The 22,309-nt window shown below is 38.0% G+C and overlaps 2 protein-coding genes across 5 annotated transcripts in view; one reads left to right on the top strand and one right to left on the bottom strand.

The window, feature by feature from the left end:
* LOC130927195 (hexokinase-1) overlaps positions 1–8,506 on the top strand; it is a 58,293-nt gene extending 49,787 nt beyond the window's left edge. Inside the window, exons 20-21 of the mRNA XM_057852846.1 lie at positions 2,935–3,080; positions 7,056–8,506. Coding sequence (XP_057708829.1) covers positions 2,935–3,080; positions 7,056–7,200 — 291 coding nt within the window. The 3' untranslated portion in view covers positions 7,201–8,506. The remainder of the gene's footprint in view (positions 1–2,934; positions 3,081–7,055) is intronic.
* Positions 7,725–22,309, bottom strand: part of tacr2 (tachykinin receptor 2) — a 34,775-nt gene continuing 20,190 nt past the window's right edge. For 2 of the 4 annotated variants that reach the window (XM_057852858.1, XM_057852866.1), the window contains exons 7-8: positions 14,682–14,758; positions 7,726–14,595 (exon numbers count right to left, since the gene is read on the bottom strand). In XM_057852858.1, the coding sequence (XP_057708841.1) occupies positions 14,403–14,595; positions 14,682–14,758 (270 nt within the window). In that variant the 3' untranslated portion in view covers positions 7,726–14,402. Of the gene's footprint in view, positions 14,596–14,677; positions 14,759–22,309 lie in introns of those variants that run through there. The other 2 variants (XM_057852883.1, XM_057852874.1) reach the window with 2 other exon arrangements.

The following is a 22,309-nucleotide window of genomic DNA, read 5'->3' on the forward strand; positions in this document are numbered from 1 at the left end:
GAAACATCATGGGAAGCAATGTGGGGAAGCAAGGTTGCAAATGATCTTTTCTTAACACGTTACGTTACTTCCCAACGCAGGGAAGATATATCAATTGGTAGCACTACGCACAGTCATGGTTCCACTTCCCATCATACATTTGGGCACGCCTACAGTATCATTTACTGAAAGCTCAACAAATACACTAGATGGCAATATTTAGTCACAATATACAAAGTCACAAGTCTTTCTATCCGTGGATCCCTCTCACAGAAAGAATGTTAATAATGTAAATGCCATCTTGAGGATTTATTGTCATAATAAACAAATAAAGTACTTATGTACTGTATGTTGAATATATATATTCGTCCGAGTTTTATTCATTTTTTTCTTAATGCATTGCCAAAATGTATATGATTGGGAAAAATTATCGGGAATGATTGGAATTGAATCGAGAGCAAAAAAAATCAATCGGATCGGGAAACATCGGGATCGGCAGATACTCAAACTAGAACGATCGGGATCGGATCGGGAGCAAAAAAACATGATCGGAACAACCCTAGTTACTACAAATTATAGTAAAAGTACTCGTAGCACTTTTTCAGTAAGCAATCACTAGGATCTTTTCATCCTTCTGCTGTGAGTTTAAATAGGTGTATCACTCGTAGACGTCCTATCATAGACTTAACTATCAGTTGACGGGACATGAGGCTCGGGGCCGATCCGTTGGGGGCCTATTTTCAAATAAATACAATTCAAATATTTTCAAAACCAAAGCTGCTAGCGACCTAAAACAAAAACAGGCACTTCCCTTAGGCATATATGAGTCTCCGTGAGCAGCGACATCCAAAAATTCAGTCATTCCCTAATAAAATCACGATAAATTATTTTTTATACGAGTATAACAAAACTTACAATGGCTATAAAATTCTCAAATATTACGCTACATGCACAATAATCGCCAAATGCAGAGATAATCACCTATATTTTCAGGATCAATAGCAATATTTAACATATTATATAGGTTTTTGCCCAAAATAGCAACTTAATTTTTTTTAATTTAGTGCAAGTTTTCAACAGCTAATAGATCACTAGATTTTCACATCAGAAACTTAATACTTGAGGAAAGCATGCAGAATCATCTTAATGATTAACTCAACAAAAGCAAAATTTGCATTTTTCTATTTACAATCATAACTTATTTAGGTTGAATTCCGATGTTACTATTATTGCCTCAGCACGGAGACACTTCTTGCTGGCTATCTGGCTCTTGTTCTTTTTAGATTGCAATGTTACATAAAATAAAACACTTAAAGGGCAAATATGTTTTGTATGAACACAGAAATGTCTAAATTACTACTTTTTGGCCATAAAACGGGCAGTTAGCCAAAAATTACCTGATCATTTGAATGTAAACTCATCCTACTGTGTATGGATACAACATGGCAGCCATCACAAAACAAAGAGCTTTTCAAGTTGAAAATTCCTGTAAATAAATGCGTACATCCCTGAATTTCTATAGATATAAAGATAGAACAGTCTAGATTCTTGGTTAAAAGCAAAAAAAACCAGACAGTTATCATTCATTTTATGTAAATGTTTAGAGCTAAAGTTACGCTAATGTTTTCCATGCATTTTTTCTAGGGCTGTCAAAATTATCGCGTTAACGGGGGGTAATTAATTTTTTAAATTAATCACGTTAAAATATTTGACGCAATTAACGCACAAATGCTCCGCTCAAACAGATTAAAATGACAGCACAGTGAAATGTGTACTTGTGTTTTTTGGAGTTTTGGCGCCCTCTGCTGGTGTTTGGGTGCGACTGATTTTATAGGCTTCAGCATCCGTGAGCATTGTGTAAGTAATTATTGACATCAACAATGGCGGGCTACTAGTTTATTTTTTGATTGAAAATTTTACAAATTTTATTAAAATGAAAACATGAAGAGGGGTTTTAATGTAAAATTTCTATAACTTGTACTAACATTGATCTTTTAAGAACTACAAGTCTTTCTATCCATGGATCGCTTTAACAGACTGTTAATAATGGTAATGCCATCTTGTTGATTTATTGTTATAATAAAGAAATACAGTACTTATGTACCGTATGTTGAATAGGTATATCCATCTTGTGTCTTATCTTTCCATTCCAACAATAATTTACAGAAAAATAAAGCATATTTTAGAGATGGTTTGAATTGCGATTAATTGCGATTAATTACGATTAATTAATTTTTAAGCTTTAATTAACTCGATTAAAAATTTTCATCGTTTGACACCCCTAATTTTTTCACAACGTTTCAAAGTGCATGTATGGGGCTATTTTATATAATAAATACCTTGAATCCTCGACAAAATCGCTCTTGAGACCGTCCTCCTTGTATGCATTAAAACTTTCCTTTTTCCACCTATTGAGACCGTCCTGCTTGTATGCATTAAAACTTTCCTTTTCCACCTAAATCTGGCGTTTGAACGCTTCGCGTGTTTATCACAGTGAAAGCCAAATGCTTTGTTTGGGTCGGCCCCCAATGGGAAGGCGTTGCGCAATGTCTTGTCAACTGATGGTGAAGTCTTTGGTCCTGTCCATTTGAAGTGGGAGGGTTGGCAGCAAATGAATAAATGATTGGACGTCTGTTGCTGACAATAGCAGCCATCGAGTTAACATTGTCCCAGTAAATGTACCCCTTCCATTTGCACTTTCACTTCCTTACTTGTCTCAACAAAGAGGATTATCAACTCAACTCTTGAACTTGATTGCATCCGAAAATGCAGTCTTTGCACATTTGTGAGGAAATCTTGAACCTTGCGAAAAACCTGCGCAACTGTAATCTGTGAAAGAGCTGTGAACTTTCTGTGAATTTCATGGGTAGCAATGTCTCTTTTCAAGGTTTTGTGAATTGGTATGAGATTCAATATAATGTCACAATGATGATAGGCGTTTTTCTTGTTATACAGGTATGTGGAACTGTGTCACGCCGAGCTGCTCAGCTCTGTGGGGCAGGGATGGCGGCAGTAGTTGATAAGATCAGAGAAAACCGTGGATTGGACCATTTACGTATCACCGTAGGGGTGGATGGCACACTTTACAAACTGCATCCACAGTAAGTTCTAGTATTGTGTTATTATTTATTACAAAGCAATTCTCTGCTTCATCAAATGCACATAAATTGTTCATAAGGAGACCTAAGGAAGTATTGGGATGTGCTTTACGACATGAAAAATAACAAGATAAATCAGTCACTGAAGGGCCGGTGAAGAAGTGATATAATTTATTTTTCAGAGACATATTAATATATGTTGTACCTCCATGTTTCAGCCTTGATTTAACTATATTTTAACCACAATCATTACAAGGTCCAGTAACTACATCACAATACAGTGGCAACACTAAAAGTTGAAGGTCTTTCAGGTGGAATTTCTAAGCGGTTCAGAAGATTAATGAGTGAATGAATAACATAACCCGTTAAAGAGCTATCATATATTCTTATATTTTTGCATGTGAGTCCGAGTGGCAAGTTCAAACCCAAACATCTGTCAATCATTGTTAACTCTAATAAGCAACTCCAGTGCACCGCCTGACGAACAAAGAGCAGAGGGAGGGAGGGGAGAGTGAGAGTACTCGATCAGCTCGGGACAGCTCGTCTGTTTTTTTGCATTTTTTTAAATGTAAACTGAAAAAAAATCCGCAATAGACTGAGGGCGTGAAGTTTGAAGCTCGAAGTAGCGAGGGATCACTAAATATATACTATATGGTATAAAAATGTACTGTATGTATAATATAAGCCTGTCGCGATATGCAATAAATCCATTTATCGCACGGTAAATAAAAATGAAGGCGATAATGTTCCCTGCTGCGATTTTTCGCCCGCGCGTGCGGCAGACGTACTGTTAAAAGTTTGGCTTCCTTGTTACCAGCTACGCATTATGCTGTGACCAGGACTCACTCCATTTTGTTGACTTCTGGGTAAGTCCGTTTTATACATTTGAGTTTGAGTGACCATCACTCAATGGAGAGTCGGGGCCGAGTGCACAATCGGCGCACAGCAATGAGCGAGCAGAGTGGAGAAGACGAAAGGGACGGAAAAATCCCGATTTCCAAGCCAAACGCCGCAGCCCTGGTGTGAGAATATTCTGATTTTAAACCAAAGGAAAATGGCGAGGCAACCAAAAAGGATGAACCAGTCTGCAAAATTTGTTTGCAGGCTGTTTCAACAAAGAGGGCCAACACAAAAAATCTACATGTTCATTTGAAACACCATCACCCTCTTTAGTTTTCACTGCTTGGTAAGCAAACTGCATTGCAACAAGCAGAGCCTTCCTCGTCGCGTCAATCGACAATTACTGAATTGTTCGATTGATGTGTGAAATACACACTAGACCACGCAAAGTGGCGTTCCCTCACGTAAAGGTGTAGTTCGCTAAATTGCTGAAGAATTGAGACCGTTTTACCTCTGTTTAATGTTGTTAGATACTTATTGAAGCCAATTTTTTGTTGCTGTTACTTGTTTTTCTCTGTTGTTGAGGTGCAATTGTTTGTGTCACTACAACTTAATACCTCTGTTCCTAAATGCTTAAGTTATTGAAGTGCAATTTTACATTTTTTTGAAAAATAAATTTTATTTATTCTGTTTTTCTGTGCGGTATTACTTAAAAGAAGCATGGTCTATTGTTTTTGGTTGTGATTTCTTAAAAAGTATTTTTGAATAAGAGTAAACATTGCGTTTAAATGGGTGTACTTGATCTATGAACGTCTACTGAATTCTCACTGTGTTATTGTAAATTGATTAAAAAAGGGGGGGTTGTCAATAATATCACAATATTTTTTCAAGATAATTTAGCGCCCACTAAGATCTGTTATCGCAACAGGCCTATGTATATATTAGGGTTGTCCCCATCACATATTTTTATACCCGAGCTCGAGTCACCTGATTTTGAGGATCTGCCAATACCGAATACCTAGCTCATTTATTGGCAATGTATTAAGGGAGGGAGGAAGCATATCCAAATGTAAAATATTTCCATGCTTCAGACATTATGACTCTTGCATAATGCTATCTAACATTATCTTCGCGTGGCAGCTAGCATCTTATCAGGGACATCCCTGGTGTATATACAGTGCCTTGCAAAAGTATTCGGCCCCCTTGAACCTTGCAACCTTTCGCCACATTTTAGGCTTCAAACATAAAGATATAAAATTTTTATTTTTTGTCAAGAATCAACAACAAGTGGGACACAATCGTGAAGTGGAACAAAATTTATTGGATAATTTAAACTTTTTTAACAAATAAAAAACTGAAAAGTGGGGCGTGCAATATTATTCGGCCCCCTTGCGTTAATACTTTGTAGCGCCACTTTTTGCTCCAATTACAGCTGCAAGTCTTTTGGGGGTATGTTCCTATCAGTTTGGCACATCGAGAGACTGACATTCTTGCCCATTCTTCCTTGCAAAACAGCTCCAGCTCAGTGAGGTTGGATGGAGAGTGTGTGAACAGCAGTCTTCAGCTCTTTCCACAGATTCTCGATTGGATTCAGGTCTGGACTTTGACTTGGCCATTCTAACACCTGGATACGTTTATTTTTGAACCATTCCATTGTAGATTTGGCTTTATGTCTTGGATCATTGTTCTGTTGGAAGATAAATCTCCGTCCCAGTCTCAGGTCTTGTGCAGATACCAACAGGTTTTCCTCCAGAATGTTCCTGTATTTGGCTGCATCCATCTTCCCGTCAATTTTAACCATCTTCCCTGTCCCTGCTGAAGAAAAGCAGGCCCAAACCATGATGCTGCCACCACCATGTTTGACAGTGGGGATGGTGTGTTCAGGGTGATGAGCTGTGTTGCTTTTACGCCAAACATATCGTTTTGCATTGTGGCCAAAAAGTTCCATTTTGGTTTCATCTGACCAGAGCACCTTCTTCCACATGTTTGGTGTGTCTCCCAGGTGGCTTTTGGCAAACTTTAAACGAGACTTTTTATGGATATCTTTGAGAAATGGCTTTCTTCTCGCCACTCTTCCATAAAGGCCAGATTTGTGCAGTGTACGACTGCTTGTTGTCCTATGGACAGACTCTCCCACCTCAGCTGTAGATCTCTGCAGTTCATCCAGAGTGATCATGGGCCTCTTGGCTGCATCTCTGATCAGTTTTCTCCTTGTTTGAGAAGAAAGTTTGGAAGGACGGCCGGGTCTTGGTAGATTTGCAGTGGTCTGACGCTCCTTCTATTTCAATATGATGGCTTGCACAGTGCTCCTTGAGATGTTTAAAGCTTGGGAAATCTTTTTGTATCCAAATCCAGCTTTAAACTTCTCCACAACAGTATCTCGGACCTGCCTGGTGTGTTCCTTGGTTTTCATAATGCTCTCTGCACTTTAAACAGAACCCTGAGACTATCACAGAGCAGGTGCATTTATACGGAGACTTGATTACACACAGGTGGATTCTATTTATCATCATGGGTCATTTAGGACAACATTGGATCATTCAGAGATCCTCACTGAACTTCTGGAGTGAGTTTGCTGCACTGAAAGTAAAGGGGCCGAATAATATTGCACGCCCCACTTTTCAGTTTTTTATTTGTTAAAAAAGTTTAAATTATCCAATAAATGTTGTTCCACTTCACGATTGTGTCCCACTTGTTGTTGATTCTTGACAAAAAAATAAAATTTCATATCTTTATGTTTGAAGCCTGAAATGTGGCGAAAGGTTGCAAGATTCAAGGGGGCTGAATACTTTTGCAAGGCACTGTATTTACTAAGTTGAAATATCCTTATACTTTTGGATTATTTTGTTGCTTTTAGCCCTTAACTCATTCACTGCCAGTGAAAGTTCTAGATATCAAATGTATTTCAGCTGGGAAGGCTGGCATTGAGTAATCATGTTTCACTGCCACTGATGTCCAATCCATTTGAGGTGAGAGGGTTGACATTGATCAAATGATACCTGTTAACTTAGTTAAAATGGATTGAACATCGATCGCCGTCAACGGCAGCCAACGAGTTAAATTAGTGCTCTGTTAAATTGCATGTTTTCAAAACTTTGCACTTAACATTATCCCAACTAACTAACCTTATGTGTGTAGCTTCTCTCGGATAATGCACCAAACTGTCAAGGAACTGGCCCCTCACTGCCATGTCAACTTCCTGCTGTCGGAGGACGGCAGCGGCAAAGGGGCAGCGCTCATCACGGCCGTGGGAGTCCGCTTGAGACAAGAGCTCAACAGCTAATAATTGTTGCTCTATGACCTCTTCACTTGAATGCTAAATGGCCCCTTGATGCTCTTACCCACTCAAACGTCAAAGTCCAGGAGCTATTTTAATGTAGAAAAATAGACTACAATCACCATAATATTAAACAATACAGAAATGATAATGGCTCGTACATGTCTCCTGAAATTCTGCTCTGTGGTGTGTAATGTTGCCACCATCAGGATTTTCCAGTTAATGGCAGGCTGGGAACAGTAAAGAATGTCTGATTCCAGGGTGATTTTTAGTAGCTGCAGGATCATTTGAACATTCTGTACCAAAGTAAGAATATGTCAGCCTAAAAAGACATGAACACAATATGTAAAAGGGAATTTTGTTGTTGTTGATTTAAAGCTTTTCAGATGTTATTTCAGGATACAACAGATTTAACACATACAACAGATTTGACACATGTAGTGCTGTTATTTATTTTATTTTTATATCTGGAGATGATTAAATGCTGCAATAATGATGCACGCACACCCACAGAGGCACATGGTGAAACCTTTTTTTTTTTTTCTTTTTTAATCATCTCATTCCTGTATTCATGAACACGGAACATTCAATCTCTGCTGCGGTGACATGATCACTATTCTGTAATCTCCTGTACTCTACTGTAAAAATCTCCAAAGAACACTTGTATTTTCCAAAGTATATGTGCACTGTTGCATCCTACACAGAGGGAATCCATCAGTTAATTAGCTAGAGCAATGGAAGTGTTTGAGGTGTTATCAAGGGTGCCAGTGGCAAATTATGCTCTCAGAAACTTTAAATAGATTTTAAAAGCTTCTGCTGAAGAGGCTTTTAAATATCCCCACTTCCTGAATCTCAGGATCATGGTATTTAAAAAGTTGTATGTTTTTTTTTTCTTTGTTTCCCGTTTATGTTGACCACCGCTGGTGTCCCTCAGGGGTCAATTTTTGGTCCATAGTCGTTTGGAATTATTATGCAGTTGGTGAGTCCGCTTTCACAATATCAAAGATATATATAAAAAAAAAAATTAAGTATTGTAAGATTTCAAGAAGAGACATACTGAGGTTTAATGTACATGCTTTTAATTTTAGAACATGTAAAGCTGCTACAGTAATGTACATAAGTATAAAATCAGGTTTATGTGGGCAGGAGAATCCCAACCAAATACCAGTGAGCACCCAAAAGTAAAAGTCAACCAAATAATCACTCCATTATTACTCTTGTCAGTATTGATGACATAAACACTTGAATTCCTTTACTGTCTCTGTCCAACACTGTCAATCATCCACGAAATACAATTAAACTGATGTCTAAATGACTGACTCTTTGGTCTTTGTAATGGGTTCACAGAGTTCCCGAGCCAAAATAAAAACCACAATATTCAGTTTACTGTAAAATACTCACATTTATTAGATACATGAACGATGTTGATGCCTTCAACCACTGACAAAAATTGTTGACAATGTTGAGAATACTTTTAATCAGTTCAGGGTAATAACCATTGATTTCTTCACACCATGACAGAAATGCATTTGTTTTACATTAATACACATCTTTTGCTTCCCAAGCACAGCGTAAAGAAGAAAAGTGCTGAGTGAGCGAAAGGAAAGTATTGTGTGGAAATGAGAGGATACTTTTCACATTTTACTTGATATTGATAACTGCATACATTTACACCAATGATTGCGATCTTGATTCTGCCTTAAATGGAATGTACACAATATTTAACTGCTTGATGGCTGAATTTACATTCACCAGTAAGTCTTTCAATGTGATTATGCTTGTTGTTTAATCAAGTGTTGTCCAATCATCCTTCTTCTGTGAATTGAAATGTGTTTATCCTTATTAGACGTTCAATCCATTTGAAGAGGGAGGGTGGCAGCGAATGAAAATTTGTTCATTCACTGCAAATCCTACCACATTTGTCTAGCGCTGTCGATGATAGCCAAAGAGTTAACAAAAATGTAAAAATAAATTTAAAAATAAACTTCTAAATACTAAAGTCTTAAAATATAAAATTACAAACTCATAAGATTTTTAAAAATCCATCCATACCGTTGTTAGGGCCGTGAAAGCATATCCCAGCTGACTTCATGAGAAAGGCAGACTACACCCTATACTGGTCGCCTGTCAGTCATAGGGCACTGTGCACAATGTGACAGCCAATGCCTCCCAAAAATGACATAATATCCGGGTTATAAAATCACGCCAGCAGCCCTCCCTGCACAGAGAGCGCCGAGTCGGCAAAACGGGAAGAGTTTGTGAAAGCGTCCAACCCGCGTCATTCCCGGGATATCTCATTGTGTGAAATCAATGACGCGGGTAAATCCCGTGTCACCTTACATGGGAATTTATGTGTGTGAAAAGGGTTTAAGAAAGAAAATATTGCATAGACAATTACTTTATATACTGTATATATGTATTTTAATTTTTAAAAAATTACAAATTTAAAAGGAAGGATAACTTCCTCCTTGTTTATTGAAAGAAACCCCTCCAAGAATATTACATTTTTTCAGTGTTTTATTTTAATTTTTTATTTATATTTTGTATATTTTCCTATTAGTTTTTAAAATCTTTTTATTTTGGTCAAATATATAAAAAAAAAAATTTTTTTTTTGTAATTTTAAATTTTATTTTCTATATTTTATATATATATATATATATATATATATATATATATATATATATATATATACACGCAGTGGGGCAAATAAGTATTTAGTCAACCACCAATTGTGCAAGTTCAGCAGGGGGACACGTCTGGCAGTGCAGGATTTGAGTCCCTGGCGGCGCATTGTGTTACTGATAGTAGCCTTTGTTACTGTGGTCCCAGCCCTCTGTAGGTCATTCACTAGGTCCCCCCGTGTGGTTCTGGGATTTTTTCCCACCGTTCTTGTTATCATTTTGACGCCACGGGGTGAGATCTTGCATGGAGCCCCAGATCGAGGGAGATTATCAGTGGTCTTGTATGTCTTCCATTTTCTAATAATTTCTCCCACAGTTGATTTCTTTACACCAAGTGTTTTACCTATTGCAGATTCAGTCTTCCCAGCCTGGTGCAGGTCTACAATTTTGTCTCTGGTGTTCTTCGACAGCTCTTTGGTCTTGGCCATAGTGGAGTTTGGAGTGTGACTGACTGAGTTTGTGGACAGGTGTCTTTTATACCGATAATAAGTTAAAACAGGTGCCATTAATACAGGTAACGAGTCAAGCCTCGTTAGACCTTGTTAGAAGAAGTTGACTTTGACAGCCATAAATCTTGCTTGTTTGTAGGTGACCAAATACTTATTTTCCACTCTAATTTGGAAATAAATTCTTTAAAATCAAACAATGTGATTTTCTGTTTTTTTTTTTTTTTTTCCCCACATTCTGTCTCTTATGGTTGAGGTTTACCCATGTTGACAATTACAGGCCTCTCTAATCTTTTCAAGCAGGAGAACTTGCACATTTGGTGGTTGACTAAATACTTATTTCCCCACTGTGTATATATATATATATATATATTATGAAGGAAAACACAGACAAGGCTGAAAAAGCAGTTTCTGCTCTTGCAATCGTCTTTAAAATAAACTGCTGTATTCTAGCCCAAAAGAACTGTTGTGTTTGATAGAACATTATGTCTATATCCTGCCATAGTAGTTTCATGGCGCATTACGCCCCCGGAAAATTTTTAATTTGTCTGTTTTACCCTGTATACCCCTGTTTATAAACACTGCGCAACCGCTTTTGTTTCAATCCAGCCATAAAAAGGTTAGTAATTACACGTATTATTCAAAATGTGTATCATTTTTAGCTGTGAATCATTAATTAATGGATCGATGGATAATATTTAGTTAAAAAAAAAAAAAAACGACAAAAAAATTATTCACTCGCATATTTTAACATTTTATGTCACAATTAAAAAAATTGTGTCTGTAAATACGTCACGGATATCTACCCCGTAACTATTGCTTAATTGTATTTTTTTTGTTTGTTTTTTTTTTGTTACTGTAGCATTTTCCCGGATATTTTAGATGATAAATAATCGATCCAAACAAAGAAAAATTGGGGAAAAAAACATTTAAAGGGGTATTTGAAAAAGAAAATCTCGACCACTCCTTGTTGTCTGCGAATTCTGCATCGCGACCCTTGTTATATTACAGTGTTCCACCCATAAAATCCCCACAAAGTCCGGCTGTGGCCATTCACAGTTGTGTCTTGACACATGCTACACGGAATTTTTGGATCGAAACAAGTATGTGATAATATCTCGTTAAAAACATGGCCACAAACAGATATACATTGAAATTGAACGCCAGCGCGACAATTATGGACATAGCAGGCTAACTGACTAGCATGCTGTCCATTATCTTTTCGACCTTTGTTGCCATTTGGGATTGCTTATTATAGGATGATAAATCATAAAGCGTAGGTCCTAGACTTGAAGGCTAAATACTTATACAATAAATTGTGTTATGTACTCACATTTGTATGTTCCCTTTATGCATATGGAGCCTTTTATTCTCAGTATCTCGCATTCACACTCTTTAATCATAATTGAAAAATATTTTAAAAGCCCACTGCAAAAATTAAAATATTATGGGATAGTTTAACCCCTAAAATTCCACTGGAAATGTGTATTCTTTGCACAAATTAAATGAAGTCAAATCAAAAACTGTATGCAGTAAAGTTATGATTAACTATACAGCTAACTCCCCGTTTAGCCATGTTTATTCACGAAATAAAACAGGGCTAAATTAAATCTGCATTTACTCACACACCAATTTCCTTTATTACTGTACATCCACCCACATGTCTTAGTGCATGCATATTGATTATTAAAGACTTGAGTAGACAAAGGGGGATCATCTTGAGGTGTTCATTATTTATTGTGTACCAAGATGGGTGTCCAAAACCTTTTTTTTTTTGTAAATGAGAAACTATAATTTCATAGGTCTCAAAAATCTCTATTTTTCACTCAACTGATTTGGCCAACTTTTGAGGTGTCAAAAAATGCCCTCCTGTTCAAAAATGTTCTTTCCCAGAAAATATTTTAAGCTCTCCAATGATGTCACACATATGCATATACAGTGGGGAGAACAAGTATTTGATACACTGCCTGCCGATTTTGCTGGTTTTCCCACTTGCAAGCCATTAGAGGTCTGTAATTTGTATCATAAATTCTCTTCAACTGTGAGGGACGGAATCTAATACAAAAATCCAGAAAATCATATTGTATAATTTTTAAATAATAAATTTGTATTTAACTGCATGAAATAAGTATTTGATACATTACCAACTAGTAAATATTTCGGCTCTTAGTTCTTTTTTAAGAACCCCTCCTGTTCTCCACTCATTACCGGAAGTAACTGCACCTGTTTGAACTTGTTACCTGTATAAAAGACACCTGTTCACATGCTCAAACAAACAAACTCCAACCTCTCCACAATGGCCAAGACCAAAGAGCTGTGTAAGGACATCAAGGATAAAATAATAGACCTGCTCAAGGCTGGGATGGGCTTCAGGAAAATAAGTACACAGCTTGGTGAGAAGGTAACAACTGTTGGAGCGATTATTAGAAAATGGAAGAAGTTCAAGTTGATGGTCAATCTGCCTCGTTCTGGGGCTCCATGCAAGATCCCACCTCGTGGGGCATCATTGATCATGAGGAAGTTGAGGGATTAGCCCAGAACTACACGGCAGGAGCTGGTCAATGACCTGAAGAGAGCTGGAACCACAGTCTCGAAGAAAACCATTGGAAACACATTACGCCGTCATGGATTAAAATCCTGCAAGGTCCCGCTGCTGAAGCCAGTGCATGTCCAGACACGTCTGAAGTTTGCCACTGATCATCTGGATGATCCAGAGGAGCAATGGGAGAAGGTCATGTGGTCGGGTGAGACCAAAATGGAACTTTTTGGTCTAATCTCTGCTCGTCGTGTTTGGAGGAAAAAGAAGGATGAGTACAACCCCAAAAACACCATCCCAATCGTGAAACATGGAGGAAGAAACATCATTTTTTGGGGCTGCTTCTCTGCCAAGGGCACAGGACGACTGCACCGTATTGAGGGGAGCATGGATGGGGCTATGTATCGCCAGATCTTGGCTGACAACCTCCTTCCTTCAGTGAGAGCCCTGAAGGGTCGTGGCTGTCTTCCAGCATGACAACGACCCAAAGCACACAGCCAAGGCAACCAAAGAGTGGCTCCGTAAGAAGCATGTTAAGGTCCTGGAGTGGCCTAGCCAGTCACCAGATCTGAACCCGATAGAAATTCTATGGAGGGAGCTGAAAGTCCGTGTTGCCCGGCAGCAGCCCCGAAACCTGAAGGCTCTAGAGAAGATCTGCATGGAGGAGTGGGCCAAAATCCCTGCTGCAGTGTGTGCAAACATTGTCAAGGACTACCCGAAATGTTTGGTATCTGTAATAGCAAACAAAGGTTTCTGTACCAAATATTAAGTTCGATTTTTGTGATGTATCAAATACCGTCCCTCACAGTTGAAAAGAACTTATGATACAAATTACTGACCTCTACATGCTTTGCAAGTGGGAAAACCAGCAAAATCGGCAGTGTATCAAATACTTGTTCTCCCCACTGTAGGACAGTTTTCTAAATTTGGCCAAATTGGGGGTGTTAGAGCGGAACTTCAAGTCAACTGTGTGTTTTCCGCCATATATATTTAAAATCTATTTGGATTTTTTATTTAGGATTTTCCGATTTTTCAATTAAAATTTCTATATTATTATTTTCATGTACTCATCTGTTCCCCAATGCGTATTGATGTATATTTGATGTAAATTCACACATCAAGGAGTTAGTGTCGTCTGCTAATAGAGACTGTGGTGGATACATTACTAGGAATAAAAGCATGGTTTTAACCACAGTGATGACAATAGCCAATGTGAAAATGTCTTCTTGCATTCAATGGCCACAAAATTGGTAGAGTAACAGCACGTCTTTTGTGATGTGTGCTCGTCTGTGGCTAATACGACTGATAATATGCCTTCCACAAAAGCTACCCACAATGATTAGACTTTTGTTCAATTCATGCTTTGTATAGCAGGACTGAGGGAAATTATTCATTTTGCTTAATTTTGTCTGAAATGGACTCTTCACAACAAACAGTACCTCAAATGGATTGAGCGTCTATCCCGATCAATAGCAGCAAATGAGTAAGCATGAGAGCACAAACACCTTCATTGTACCATGAATGTCCACGTAGTCGTGTTGGCATCAACCTGGCCCAGAATTTTTGTTTGCACTAATTGTGCTATTTGCATGGGTGGAGGCATGCTCACTGTTTTTGCAAAGGCTGCGTGTCATGGTTACTCTGAAGGTGTGTGTCTGCTGAAGCTCTAGCTTGTCTTCCTCTGAAACTTTGATGAAGGGACACCAGGAAAAGGCGTGGCGGAAACCAGCACGGAACCTGCAACAGAGGAGGAAAGTTTCAAATTATTCAGTTCTACTAAGGTGAGAGGCGTGTCGAAATAGGAATGGAATTGCTAGCTTTACCTTTGATTTAGACAGCAGTAAATGATAGGGTTGTACATGGTCGAACTCATTGCTAACCAGAATATGGCCAGGTAAACCTGTCAAGATATGATACATATGTGGTATAAATACATTGTTGGCAAATTATCCATATTTGTTAACCCACGATAAACATAGGCGGAGTTTGACTTTTGGGGCAGGGGGGGCACAGCATGTTGATGACCCCAAAATGCAGTGTCAGCAATAAAATTAACTTAAAAAATATAAATTGACAATAAGCGTTTTTTTGTTTCCCATCATTCTTTAGGGGAATTCTAAATCAGGCTGCTTAGGCAATACTTTTTGCCAAGATCGTCATCCATGAAATATGGTACGCCCGCCGGTGTCGTGCCAATGTCGTTACCCCAGTCAAAAATTGTATCCCCTGGGCGGAGCCATATGGAGGTAGATTTGTGTCTTTATTATTCAATTAAAAAAAACAGTTGTTTCAATCAAAACATATATTTTCAATTAAAAAAAAGTCGCTTCAATCAAAAAAAAAAAGTTGTTGGAATGCAAAAATGATCTTTTTTTTGATTGGAGTCGGGTTTTTTTTTTTTTGTTTTGTTTTTTTTTTTTTTCATTGAAACAACGTTTTTGATTGAAGTAATGTTGATTTGTGTTTGAGCCACATTTTGGCTAGGACATTTTTGTCTTTATTATTCAATCAAAAATAAGTTGCTTCCAAAAATATATATTTTGCAAAAGAAAAATCCCTTAAATCAAAAGAAAAAAATTCAATCACAGAAAACGTTTTTGAATGTGAAAAAAATATTCGAGATTGAAAAATTTGCATTTGAACACTTAATTTTTCATTGAAAAAGTTTTCTTTGATTGAAGCAATCCTTTTTGTGTTTGGGCCGTATTACATTTGTGTCTAAATCATTCAATCCCAAAAAAGGTGCTTCAATAAAAAAAAAATATTTTCAATCAAAGAAAAAAATCATTAGAAAAATATAATTGCCCTCCCCTAATTATTATTATTATTATTATTATTTTTAACTTATATAATGATCGTCTAAGGTGCTAGTCACATGATCTGTTCGAAAAATCATTTTGACCCATTATAAAAATATATTTTTTTGTTCATTTCATTCATTTTTGTTGCAGTTTTATTGCTTTACATCTTTTATATACTGGTATAGGAAAGTCAATTTCATGCAATGACACTTTTTGGCCACCAGCAGGGCCTGACCTGGCCCCCCCTTAAAGTCCGCCTATGACCATAAATGATAATATGAAGCCGTTCTCTTGAGATGACACCGTTTTAACCCTTCTGGCAACTTTTCAAATTCCAGAGACAACCTTTCTTATATTTCACGCCGGCTGTATGTAACTATACAAAGTTAACCTATTTTGTCATCTACAGAGGACATTTAGAGCTTGTCAATGAAAGCAAGTTCCTTTCCCTTTACTATAAAGGAATATAATGACATCAATTCATAAAAAAAAAAAACATAAGATGATCGTGAAGTGTTAAGAATTATAATATTGTATCTGTTGTAAATAGTCTACAACAGGATCTCGAACCGCCGGGCCGCAGACCGGTGCTGGTCCGTGGTGCATTTGATACCAGGCCGCGAAAGAAATAATAATTTATTAACAACTGCATAATGGCCAAATTAACTTTTGGCCTTATCCCTGTCTACTCTAGATATAATACTACAAGATGGAATGTCGTCATAGAAATCCATTGATTAGACTGCTAGCAGTTTGTCAACATCTTGTTTTGTATATCCATGTGCGCTTGTCCTCGATAATAATGTCGGACATAGGGCGGGCGAATCACATTTGTCTTTGGACAAATTTTTTACGGGGAAAAGGGCACCTGACGAGCCAGAAGATGAGCCTACAACCTTGGAGAAAACAAAATCTACGCAACTTCCCAATCACTAAAGACCTACAAACTGCGAAGGAGTGGATTCGTGACCCGTTTGTGAATAAACCAAGTGATTCGAGCATTTCTGTGCAACAAGAATATTAGCTTGTAGAGATCACAAATGACGGTGACCTTAAACGTACATTTGAGACATCAACTCTGCCGAGGTTTTGGATTAAAGTCATTCCGGAGTATCCTGACATCGCTAGGAGAGCATTGAAAACCATGCTACAATTTCCAACATCGTATCTTTGTGAAGCGGGCTTCTTGATGGGACCATCCCATCGCAACGAAACAAGCTCAAGCCTCCCACTGATTCAGCGGGTGAGTTATATTTTCCCTGCACTTAACACGACGGGGCTAAAAACAAATGTTATTTTTTATTTGCTGTATTTTTCTGCTGCACATTGCTGGTGTTCTGACAAATTTTGCATGCGCGTTAAAACTTAACGTTAAAAATGGCCGCGATTCGAATGCAGCGATTCCAAAGTAAACACTACAAACTCTCTTTAAAGAAAGGGATATTAACTAACTTTTGCCATGTTAGCTGCACACAACAAATGCACGCAGCTCTCTCACTTAACGACTTCGCCGTGTCGTTAAGCATTAATTTACGCCATTTTCGTGTTGCACATGTATGTTTATGATGTAAATAGTTTTTTTTAGCACCGTTGGATAACAGTCCAACTGAATATAAAAGAGGACTTTTTCACTGCCAGAAAAGTGTGCAAAAAGTGTGCAAAATTTGACGGAACACCGGTCCGTGAAAAAAAAGACCCAAATCACACCGGTCCGTGGTGCAAAAATGGTTGGGGACCCCTGGTTTTCTATATTGTGAAATGCCAGGCCACAATTACCCCCATAATCATCTTAATAGATCCTGGTCCTTAGTGTGTACAAACATGTCTGTCATGTCAATACCAAATTTTACACACCTGCTCCTTGTTCACACTTGAGACTTTGGGTGCGTTTAGACTACAGGCATATCCGATTCCAGTCGGATACGTCCTCAACTTTGATTTTTACGGCTGACTGATTGCATTATTTTTAGCAAGTGTCAGAATCAGATCTGGACCTGTTCAGACAGGGCCACATTATTGACCAACCTGATAGGTTGCCGTGGCAACGAAGGCGTCATCCAACATTGAGTAACGTCAAAACCCATCTGAGCTGTTCAGACTGAGAAGCATCTTGTCCATATCTGATATGAAACTACCTCCTGAATGTGGTTTCAATCCGCCTCGCAAAAATTGGATTTCTGTGCTTTGTGACTGTTGAGACTACAAAAGAGCCATCCAATTTCAATCTAGATGGGCTAAAAATTGGATTTTGGCTGCGAGTCTGAACAACCTCTTTGTCACACTAATGAGTCACATGACACCAGACTAACTCAAGGGTGAAGAAACTATTTTTACACTCAAAGTAGGCTAGACTAAGCCCATTTCTTATTCCAGGCCGAAGGCTTGTCAAGTGCCACGCATGTTATTGTTGTTGGCCATGTGTACACAACATCATTTTGATCTACACCTCTGTTTTTCATGGATGGATTACAATGGAATTTGGTAGTATATTCCAGCGATGTATATGCATCGATCCTTTGCGCCTGATTTTTAGATTTGTTTTTTTGTATCAGGCCTGATTAATTATACATATTTTCTGTAAATTATTGTTGGAATGGAAAGATAAGACACAAGACGGATATATACATTCAGCATACTGTACATACTAAGTACTGTATTTGTTTATTATAACAATATATCAACTAGATGGCATTAACATTCTTAACATTGTTAAAGCGATCCATGGATAGAAAGACTTGTAGTTCTTAAAAGATAAATGTTAGTACAAGTTATAGAAATTTTATATTAAAACCCCTCTTAATGTTTTCGTTTTAATAAAATTTTTAAAATTTTCAAACAAAAATAAACTAGTAGCTTGCCATTGTTGATGTCAATAATTACACAATGCTCATGGATGGTGCTGAAAGCCATAAAATCAGTCGCACCGAAGCGCCAGCAGAGAGCAACAAAACACAATAAAACACAAGTAACAAATGGACATGACATTTTAATCCTTTTTAGCGGGGCATGTGTGTTAATTTTGTCAAATATTTTAATGTGATTAATTTAAAAAATTACCGCCCGTTAACGTGATAATTTTGACAGCCCTAAAAAAATGTTAATTAATAATGTTAATGCCCATCCAATGACAATGTTTTACATCATTCTCGATGAATTAAGAACTAGCCTGCTAGCTACCACGGCAAGCTAACAACAGATAAACTAACACGATACTGTGGTAGTCCGGAGTTCAGTATTCAGCTTCTGTATAACTTTTCACTCAACAATTTAACATTAGTTCTACTTCATTTTTCAGTTATTCCCACAGATGACTGCAGCTCTTTTTAGACATTAGAAGAGAAAGCAGAAGAACCGTGAAGAACAGTGAGGAAAATAAGTATTTGAACACCCTGCTATTTTGCAAATTCTCCCACTTAGAAATCACAAGGAGTCTGAAATTTTCATCGTAGGTGCATGTCCACTGTGAGAGGTATAATCTAAAAAGAAAAATCCAGAAATCACAACGCATGATCTTTTAACAATTTATTTGTGTAATACCACTGCAAATAAGTTTGAACAGCTGTCTATCAGCTAGAATTCTGACCCTGAAAGACCAGTTAGTCCGCTTAATAAAAGTCCATCCCCTCTCGATTTGTTATCCTGAATCAGATGTCCCTGTTTGAGGTCGACACCTGTCCACCTCATACAATCAGTAAGACTCAAACTTGTAACATGGTCAAGAACAAAGAGCTGTCCAAGGACACCAGAGACAAAATTGTTCACCTCCACAAGGCTGGAAAGGGTTACGGACCAATTGCCAAGTAGCTTGGTGAAAAAAGGTTCACTGTTTGGGCAATCATTAGAAAATTGAGAACCTATCCATGACAGTCAATCTCAATTGGAGTAGACCCACATGTAAGATATCACCTCGTGGGGTCTCAATGATCCAAGAAAGGTGAGGTATCAGCCCAGAACTACACGACAGGAGTGGTCAAGGACCTGAAAAGAGCTGGGACCACTGTTTCCAAGGTTACTAATGGTAATACACTAAGACCGGTAGGGGTGGGCGATATGGCCTTAAACATGTATCACGATAAATGGAGCAGATTTATCTCGATAACGATAAATGACGATAAAGTCGTCCAAGCGGACTGTTATATAATTTGAAAATCTGAATCAATGCATGAAATACAGATTAACAGTTTCTTGTTGATTTAGTTACCAGCATTCAATTTGATATATTTAACAAATGTACATGCAGTCTAGACATTAGGTTTATACAAATGAATTGTAAACAATAAGAATTCAAGTATGAGCATTTATAACAGAGTGTATGGCTTGAACAATGTACATTGTCAAAATCGATATGCTTGTGCAAACATGTCATTGTAACACAAATGACTTGCAGCTCGAACAGTACACTTCAAAAAGACAATTTATTGTTAATGGCTGCTGTGACATAATTATTCAATACAAGTGTTTACTTTATGGTTTCAGGGTCTCCCCCCCCCAGTGCATTTTTAAATAAATGCACACATACATGAACCCCCAAACAGACAGACAGACAGACACACACACACACACATTAAAGCTATATTGATCTTCTGCAAATGAAACACTTAAGATTTTATGATAGCAATAATGACACAGAATTAAGCACATACAGAAAAATAGCTGGGGCCATTTGTGCTTTATGCTGAATGCTTTACCATCACAAAAGCTATCAGAGAAATCACACACAGTCAGATACAAAATAACGCGACATAGTAATTGCTAGATGCAGTCCATGCCCAATCCACTCATTAAATTCAGCCGTTTCGACAAGGTTAGAGCCGCTATCCGACTCCATCACGTTCATTTGTAGCGTTAGCCGCTAGCGTTAGCGGCTAGCGTTAGCCTGTGGCCTGGCTACCGGTAGAAAGCACTGAAAGCACCATCTCCGGAAATTGTGAGAACAAGGGAGGACAACTGGTGAAAGCCCGTCTGGATGCCACCAAGAGTCTATTAGATGTCGGGTGAAAGTTTGGCGAGCCTCCCTTAAGCCACACTCCATCACGTTTTGCTTGTAGCATTAGCTGCTAGCGTTAGCTTACCGGGCTTCTGTTTGATTGGCTTCCTGATGATCACGTGACTCCCTACGTAAGTACATTCACTGCTTTCTTAAAGGGGAATGAGCATAGACGAACAACAGAGTCAAAGCGGGATGAAAAGACTATTTTCTTGTTTTATTAATTTACCGAATTTACCGACATGGTCAAAATTACGTCGGTCATCGTGAAGAATTTCGGTGACGGTAAATTTTCGGTTTACCGCCCAGACGTCATGGTTTGAAATCATGAATGGAATGGAAGGTTCCCCTGCTTAAACCAGCACATGTCAAGGCCCCATCCTGAGTTTGCCTATGACTATTTGGATAATGCAGACGAGTCATGGGACCAGGTTTTGTGGTCAGGTTAGAGTAAAATAGAACTTATTTATTGGTCATAATTCCACTAAGAGTGTTTGGAGGAAAAAGAATGATGAGTACTATCTCAACAACACCATCCCTACTGTGAAGCATGGGGGTGGTAGCATCACGTTTGGGGGTGTTTTTCTGTGCATGGGACAGGACGGGTGCACTGTATTAAAGTGAGGATGACTGGGACCTGAAACCTGACTGATGGGTGGGCCAATATCCCTCCTGCAGTGTGTGCAAACCTGGTAAAAAACTACAGGAAACGTTTTACCTAGGGTTGTTCCGATCATGTTTTTTTGCTACCGATCCGATCCCGATCGTTTTAGTTTGAGTATCTGCCAATCCTGATATTTCCCGATCCGATTGCTTTTTTTTTTGCTCCCGATTCAATTCCAATCGTTCCCGATAATTTTTCCCGATCATATACATTTTCGCAATGCATTAAGAAAAAAAATGAATAAAACTCGGACGAATATATACATTCAACATACAGTACATAAGTACTGTATTTGTTTATTATGACAATAAATCCTCAAGACATTTACATTATTAACATTCTTTCTGTGAGAGGGATCCATGGATAGAAAGACTTGTGACTTTGTATATTGTGACTAAATATTGCCATCTAGTGTATTTGTTGAGCTTTCAGTAAATGATACTGTGGCCATGCCCAAATGCATGATGGGAAGTGGAACCATGACTGTGCGTAGTGCTACCAATTGATATATTTTCTCTGCGTTTGGAAATAACATAAGGTGTTAAGAAAAAGATCAATTCTTACCTTGCTTCCCCACAATGCTTCCCATGATATTTCTAATCGTAGGGAGAGAGATTGTAAGGCTTTAGTCAATTAAAAAAAGGCTCCAGAGGCTGCCAAAATTCACTCTACTCATTTTACGCTGCCTTTTATCTCTCTATATGGGTAAAACGGCACCATTACAGATTTAGCGCGACAGTGCGTGAGTGGGTCGTGCAGCGCATGCATTAGTTGTGCTGAATATTTTAACGTGATACATTTTTCAAAAAATTAATTACAGCCGTTATCGGGATAAATTTGATAACCCTATCTTAAGCCTAAACTAAAGACTCTGGATGAGTGTAACATATTATGTCTGTAACGTTAAATACAATTAGAAAACAATTTAATTAAAAATTTTAAAAAAGGCATGGCCGATATTTTTTTGCCGATTCCGATACTTTGAAAATGACGTGATCG

The sequence above is a fragment of the Corythoichthys intestinalis genome, chromosome 1 (assembly GCF_030265065.1).
Source record: "Corythoichthys intestinalis isolate RoL2023-P3 chromosome 1, ASM3026506v1, whole genome shotgun sequence".
Taxonomy (NCBI): domain Eukaryota; kingdom Metazoa; phylum Chordata; class Actinopteri; order Syngnathiformes; family Syngnathidae; genus Corythoichthys; species Corythoichthys intestinalis.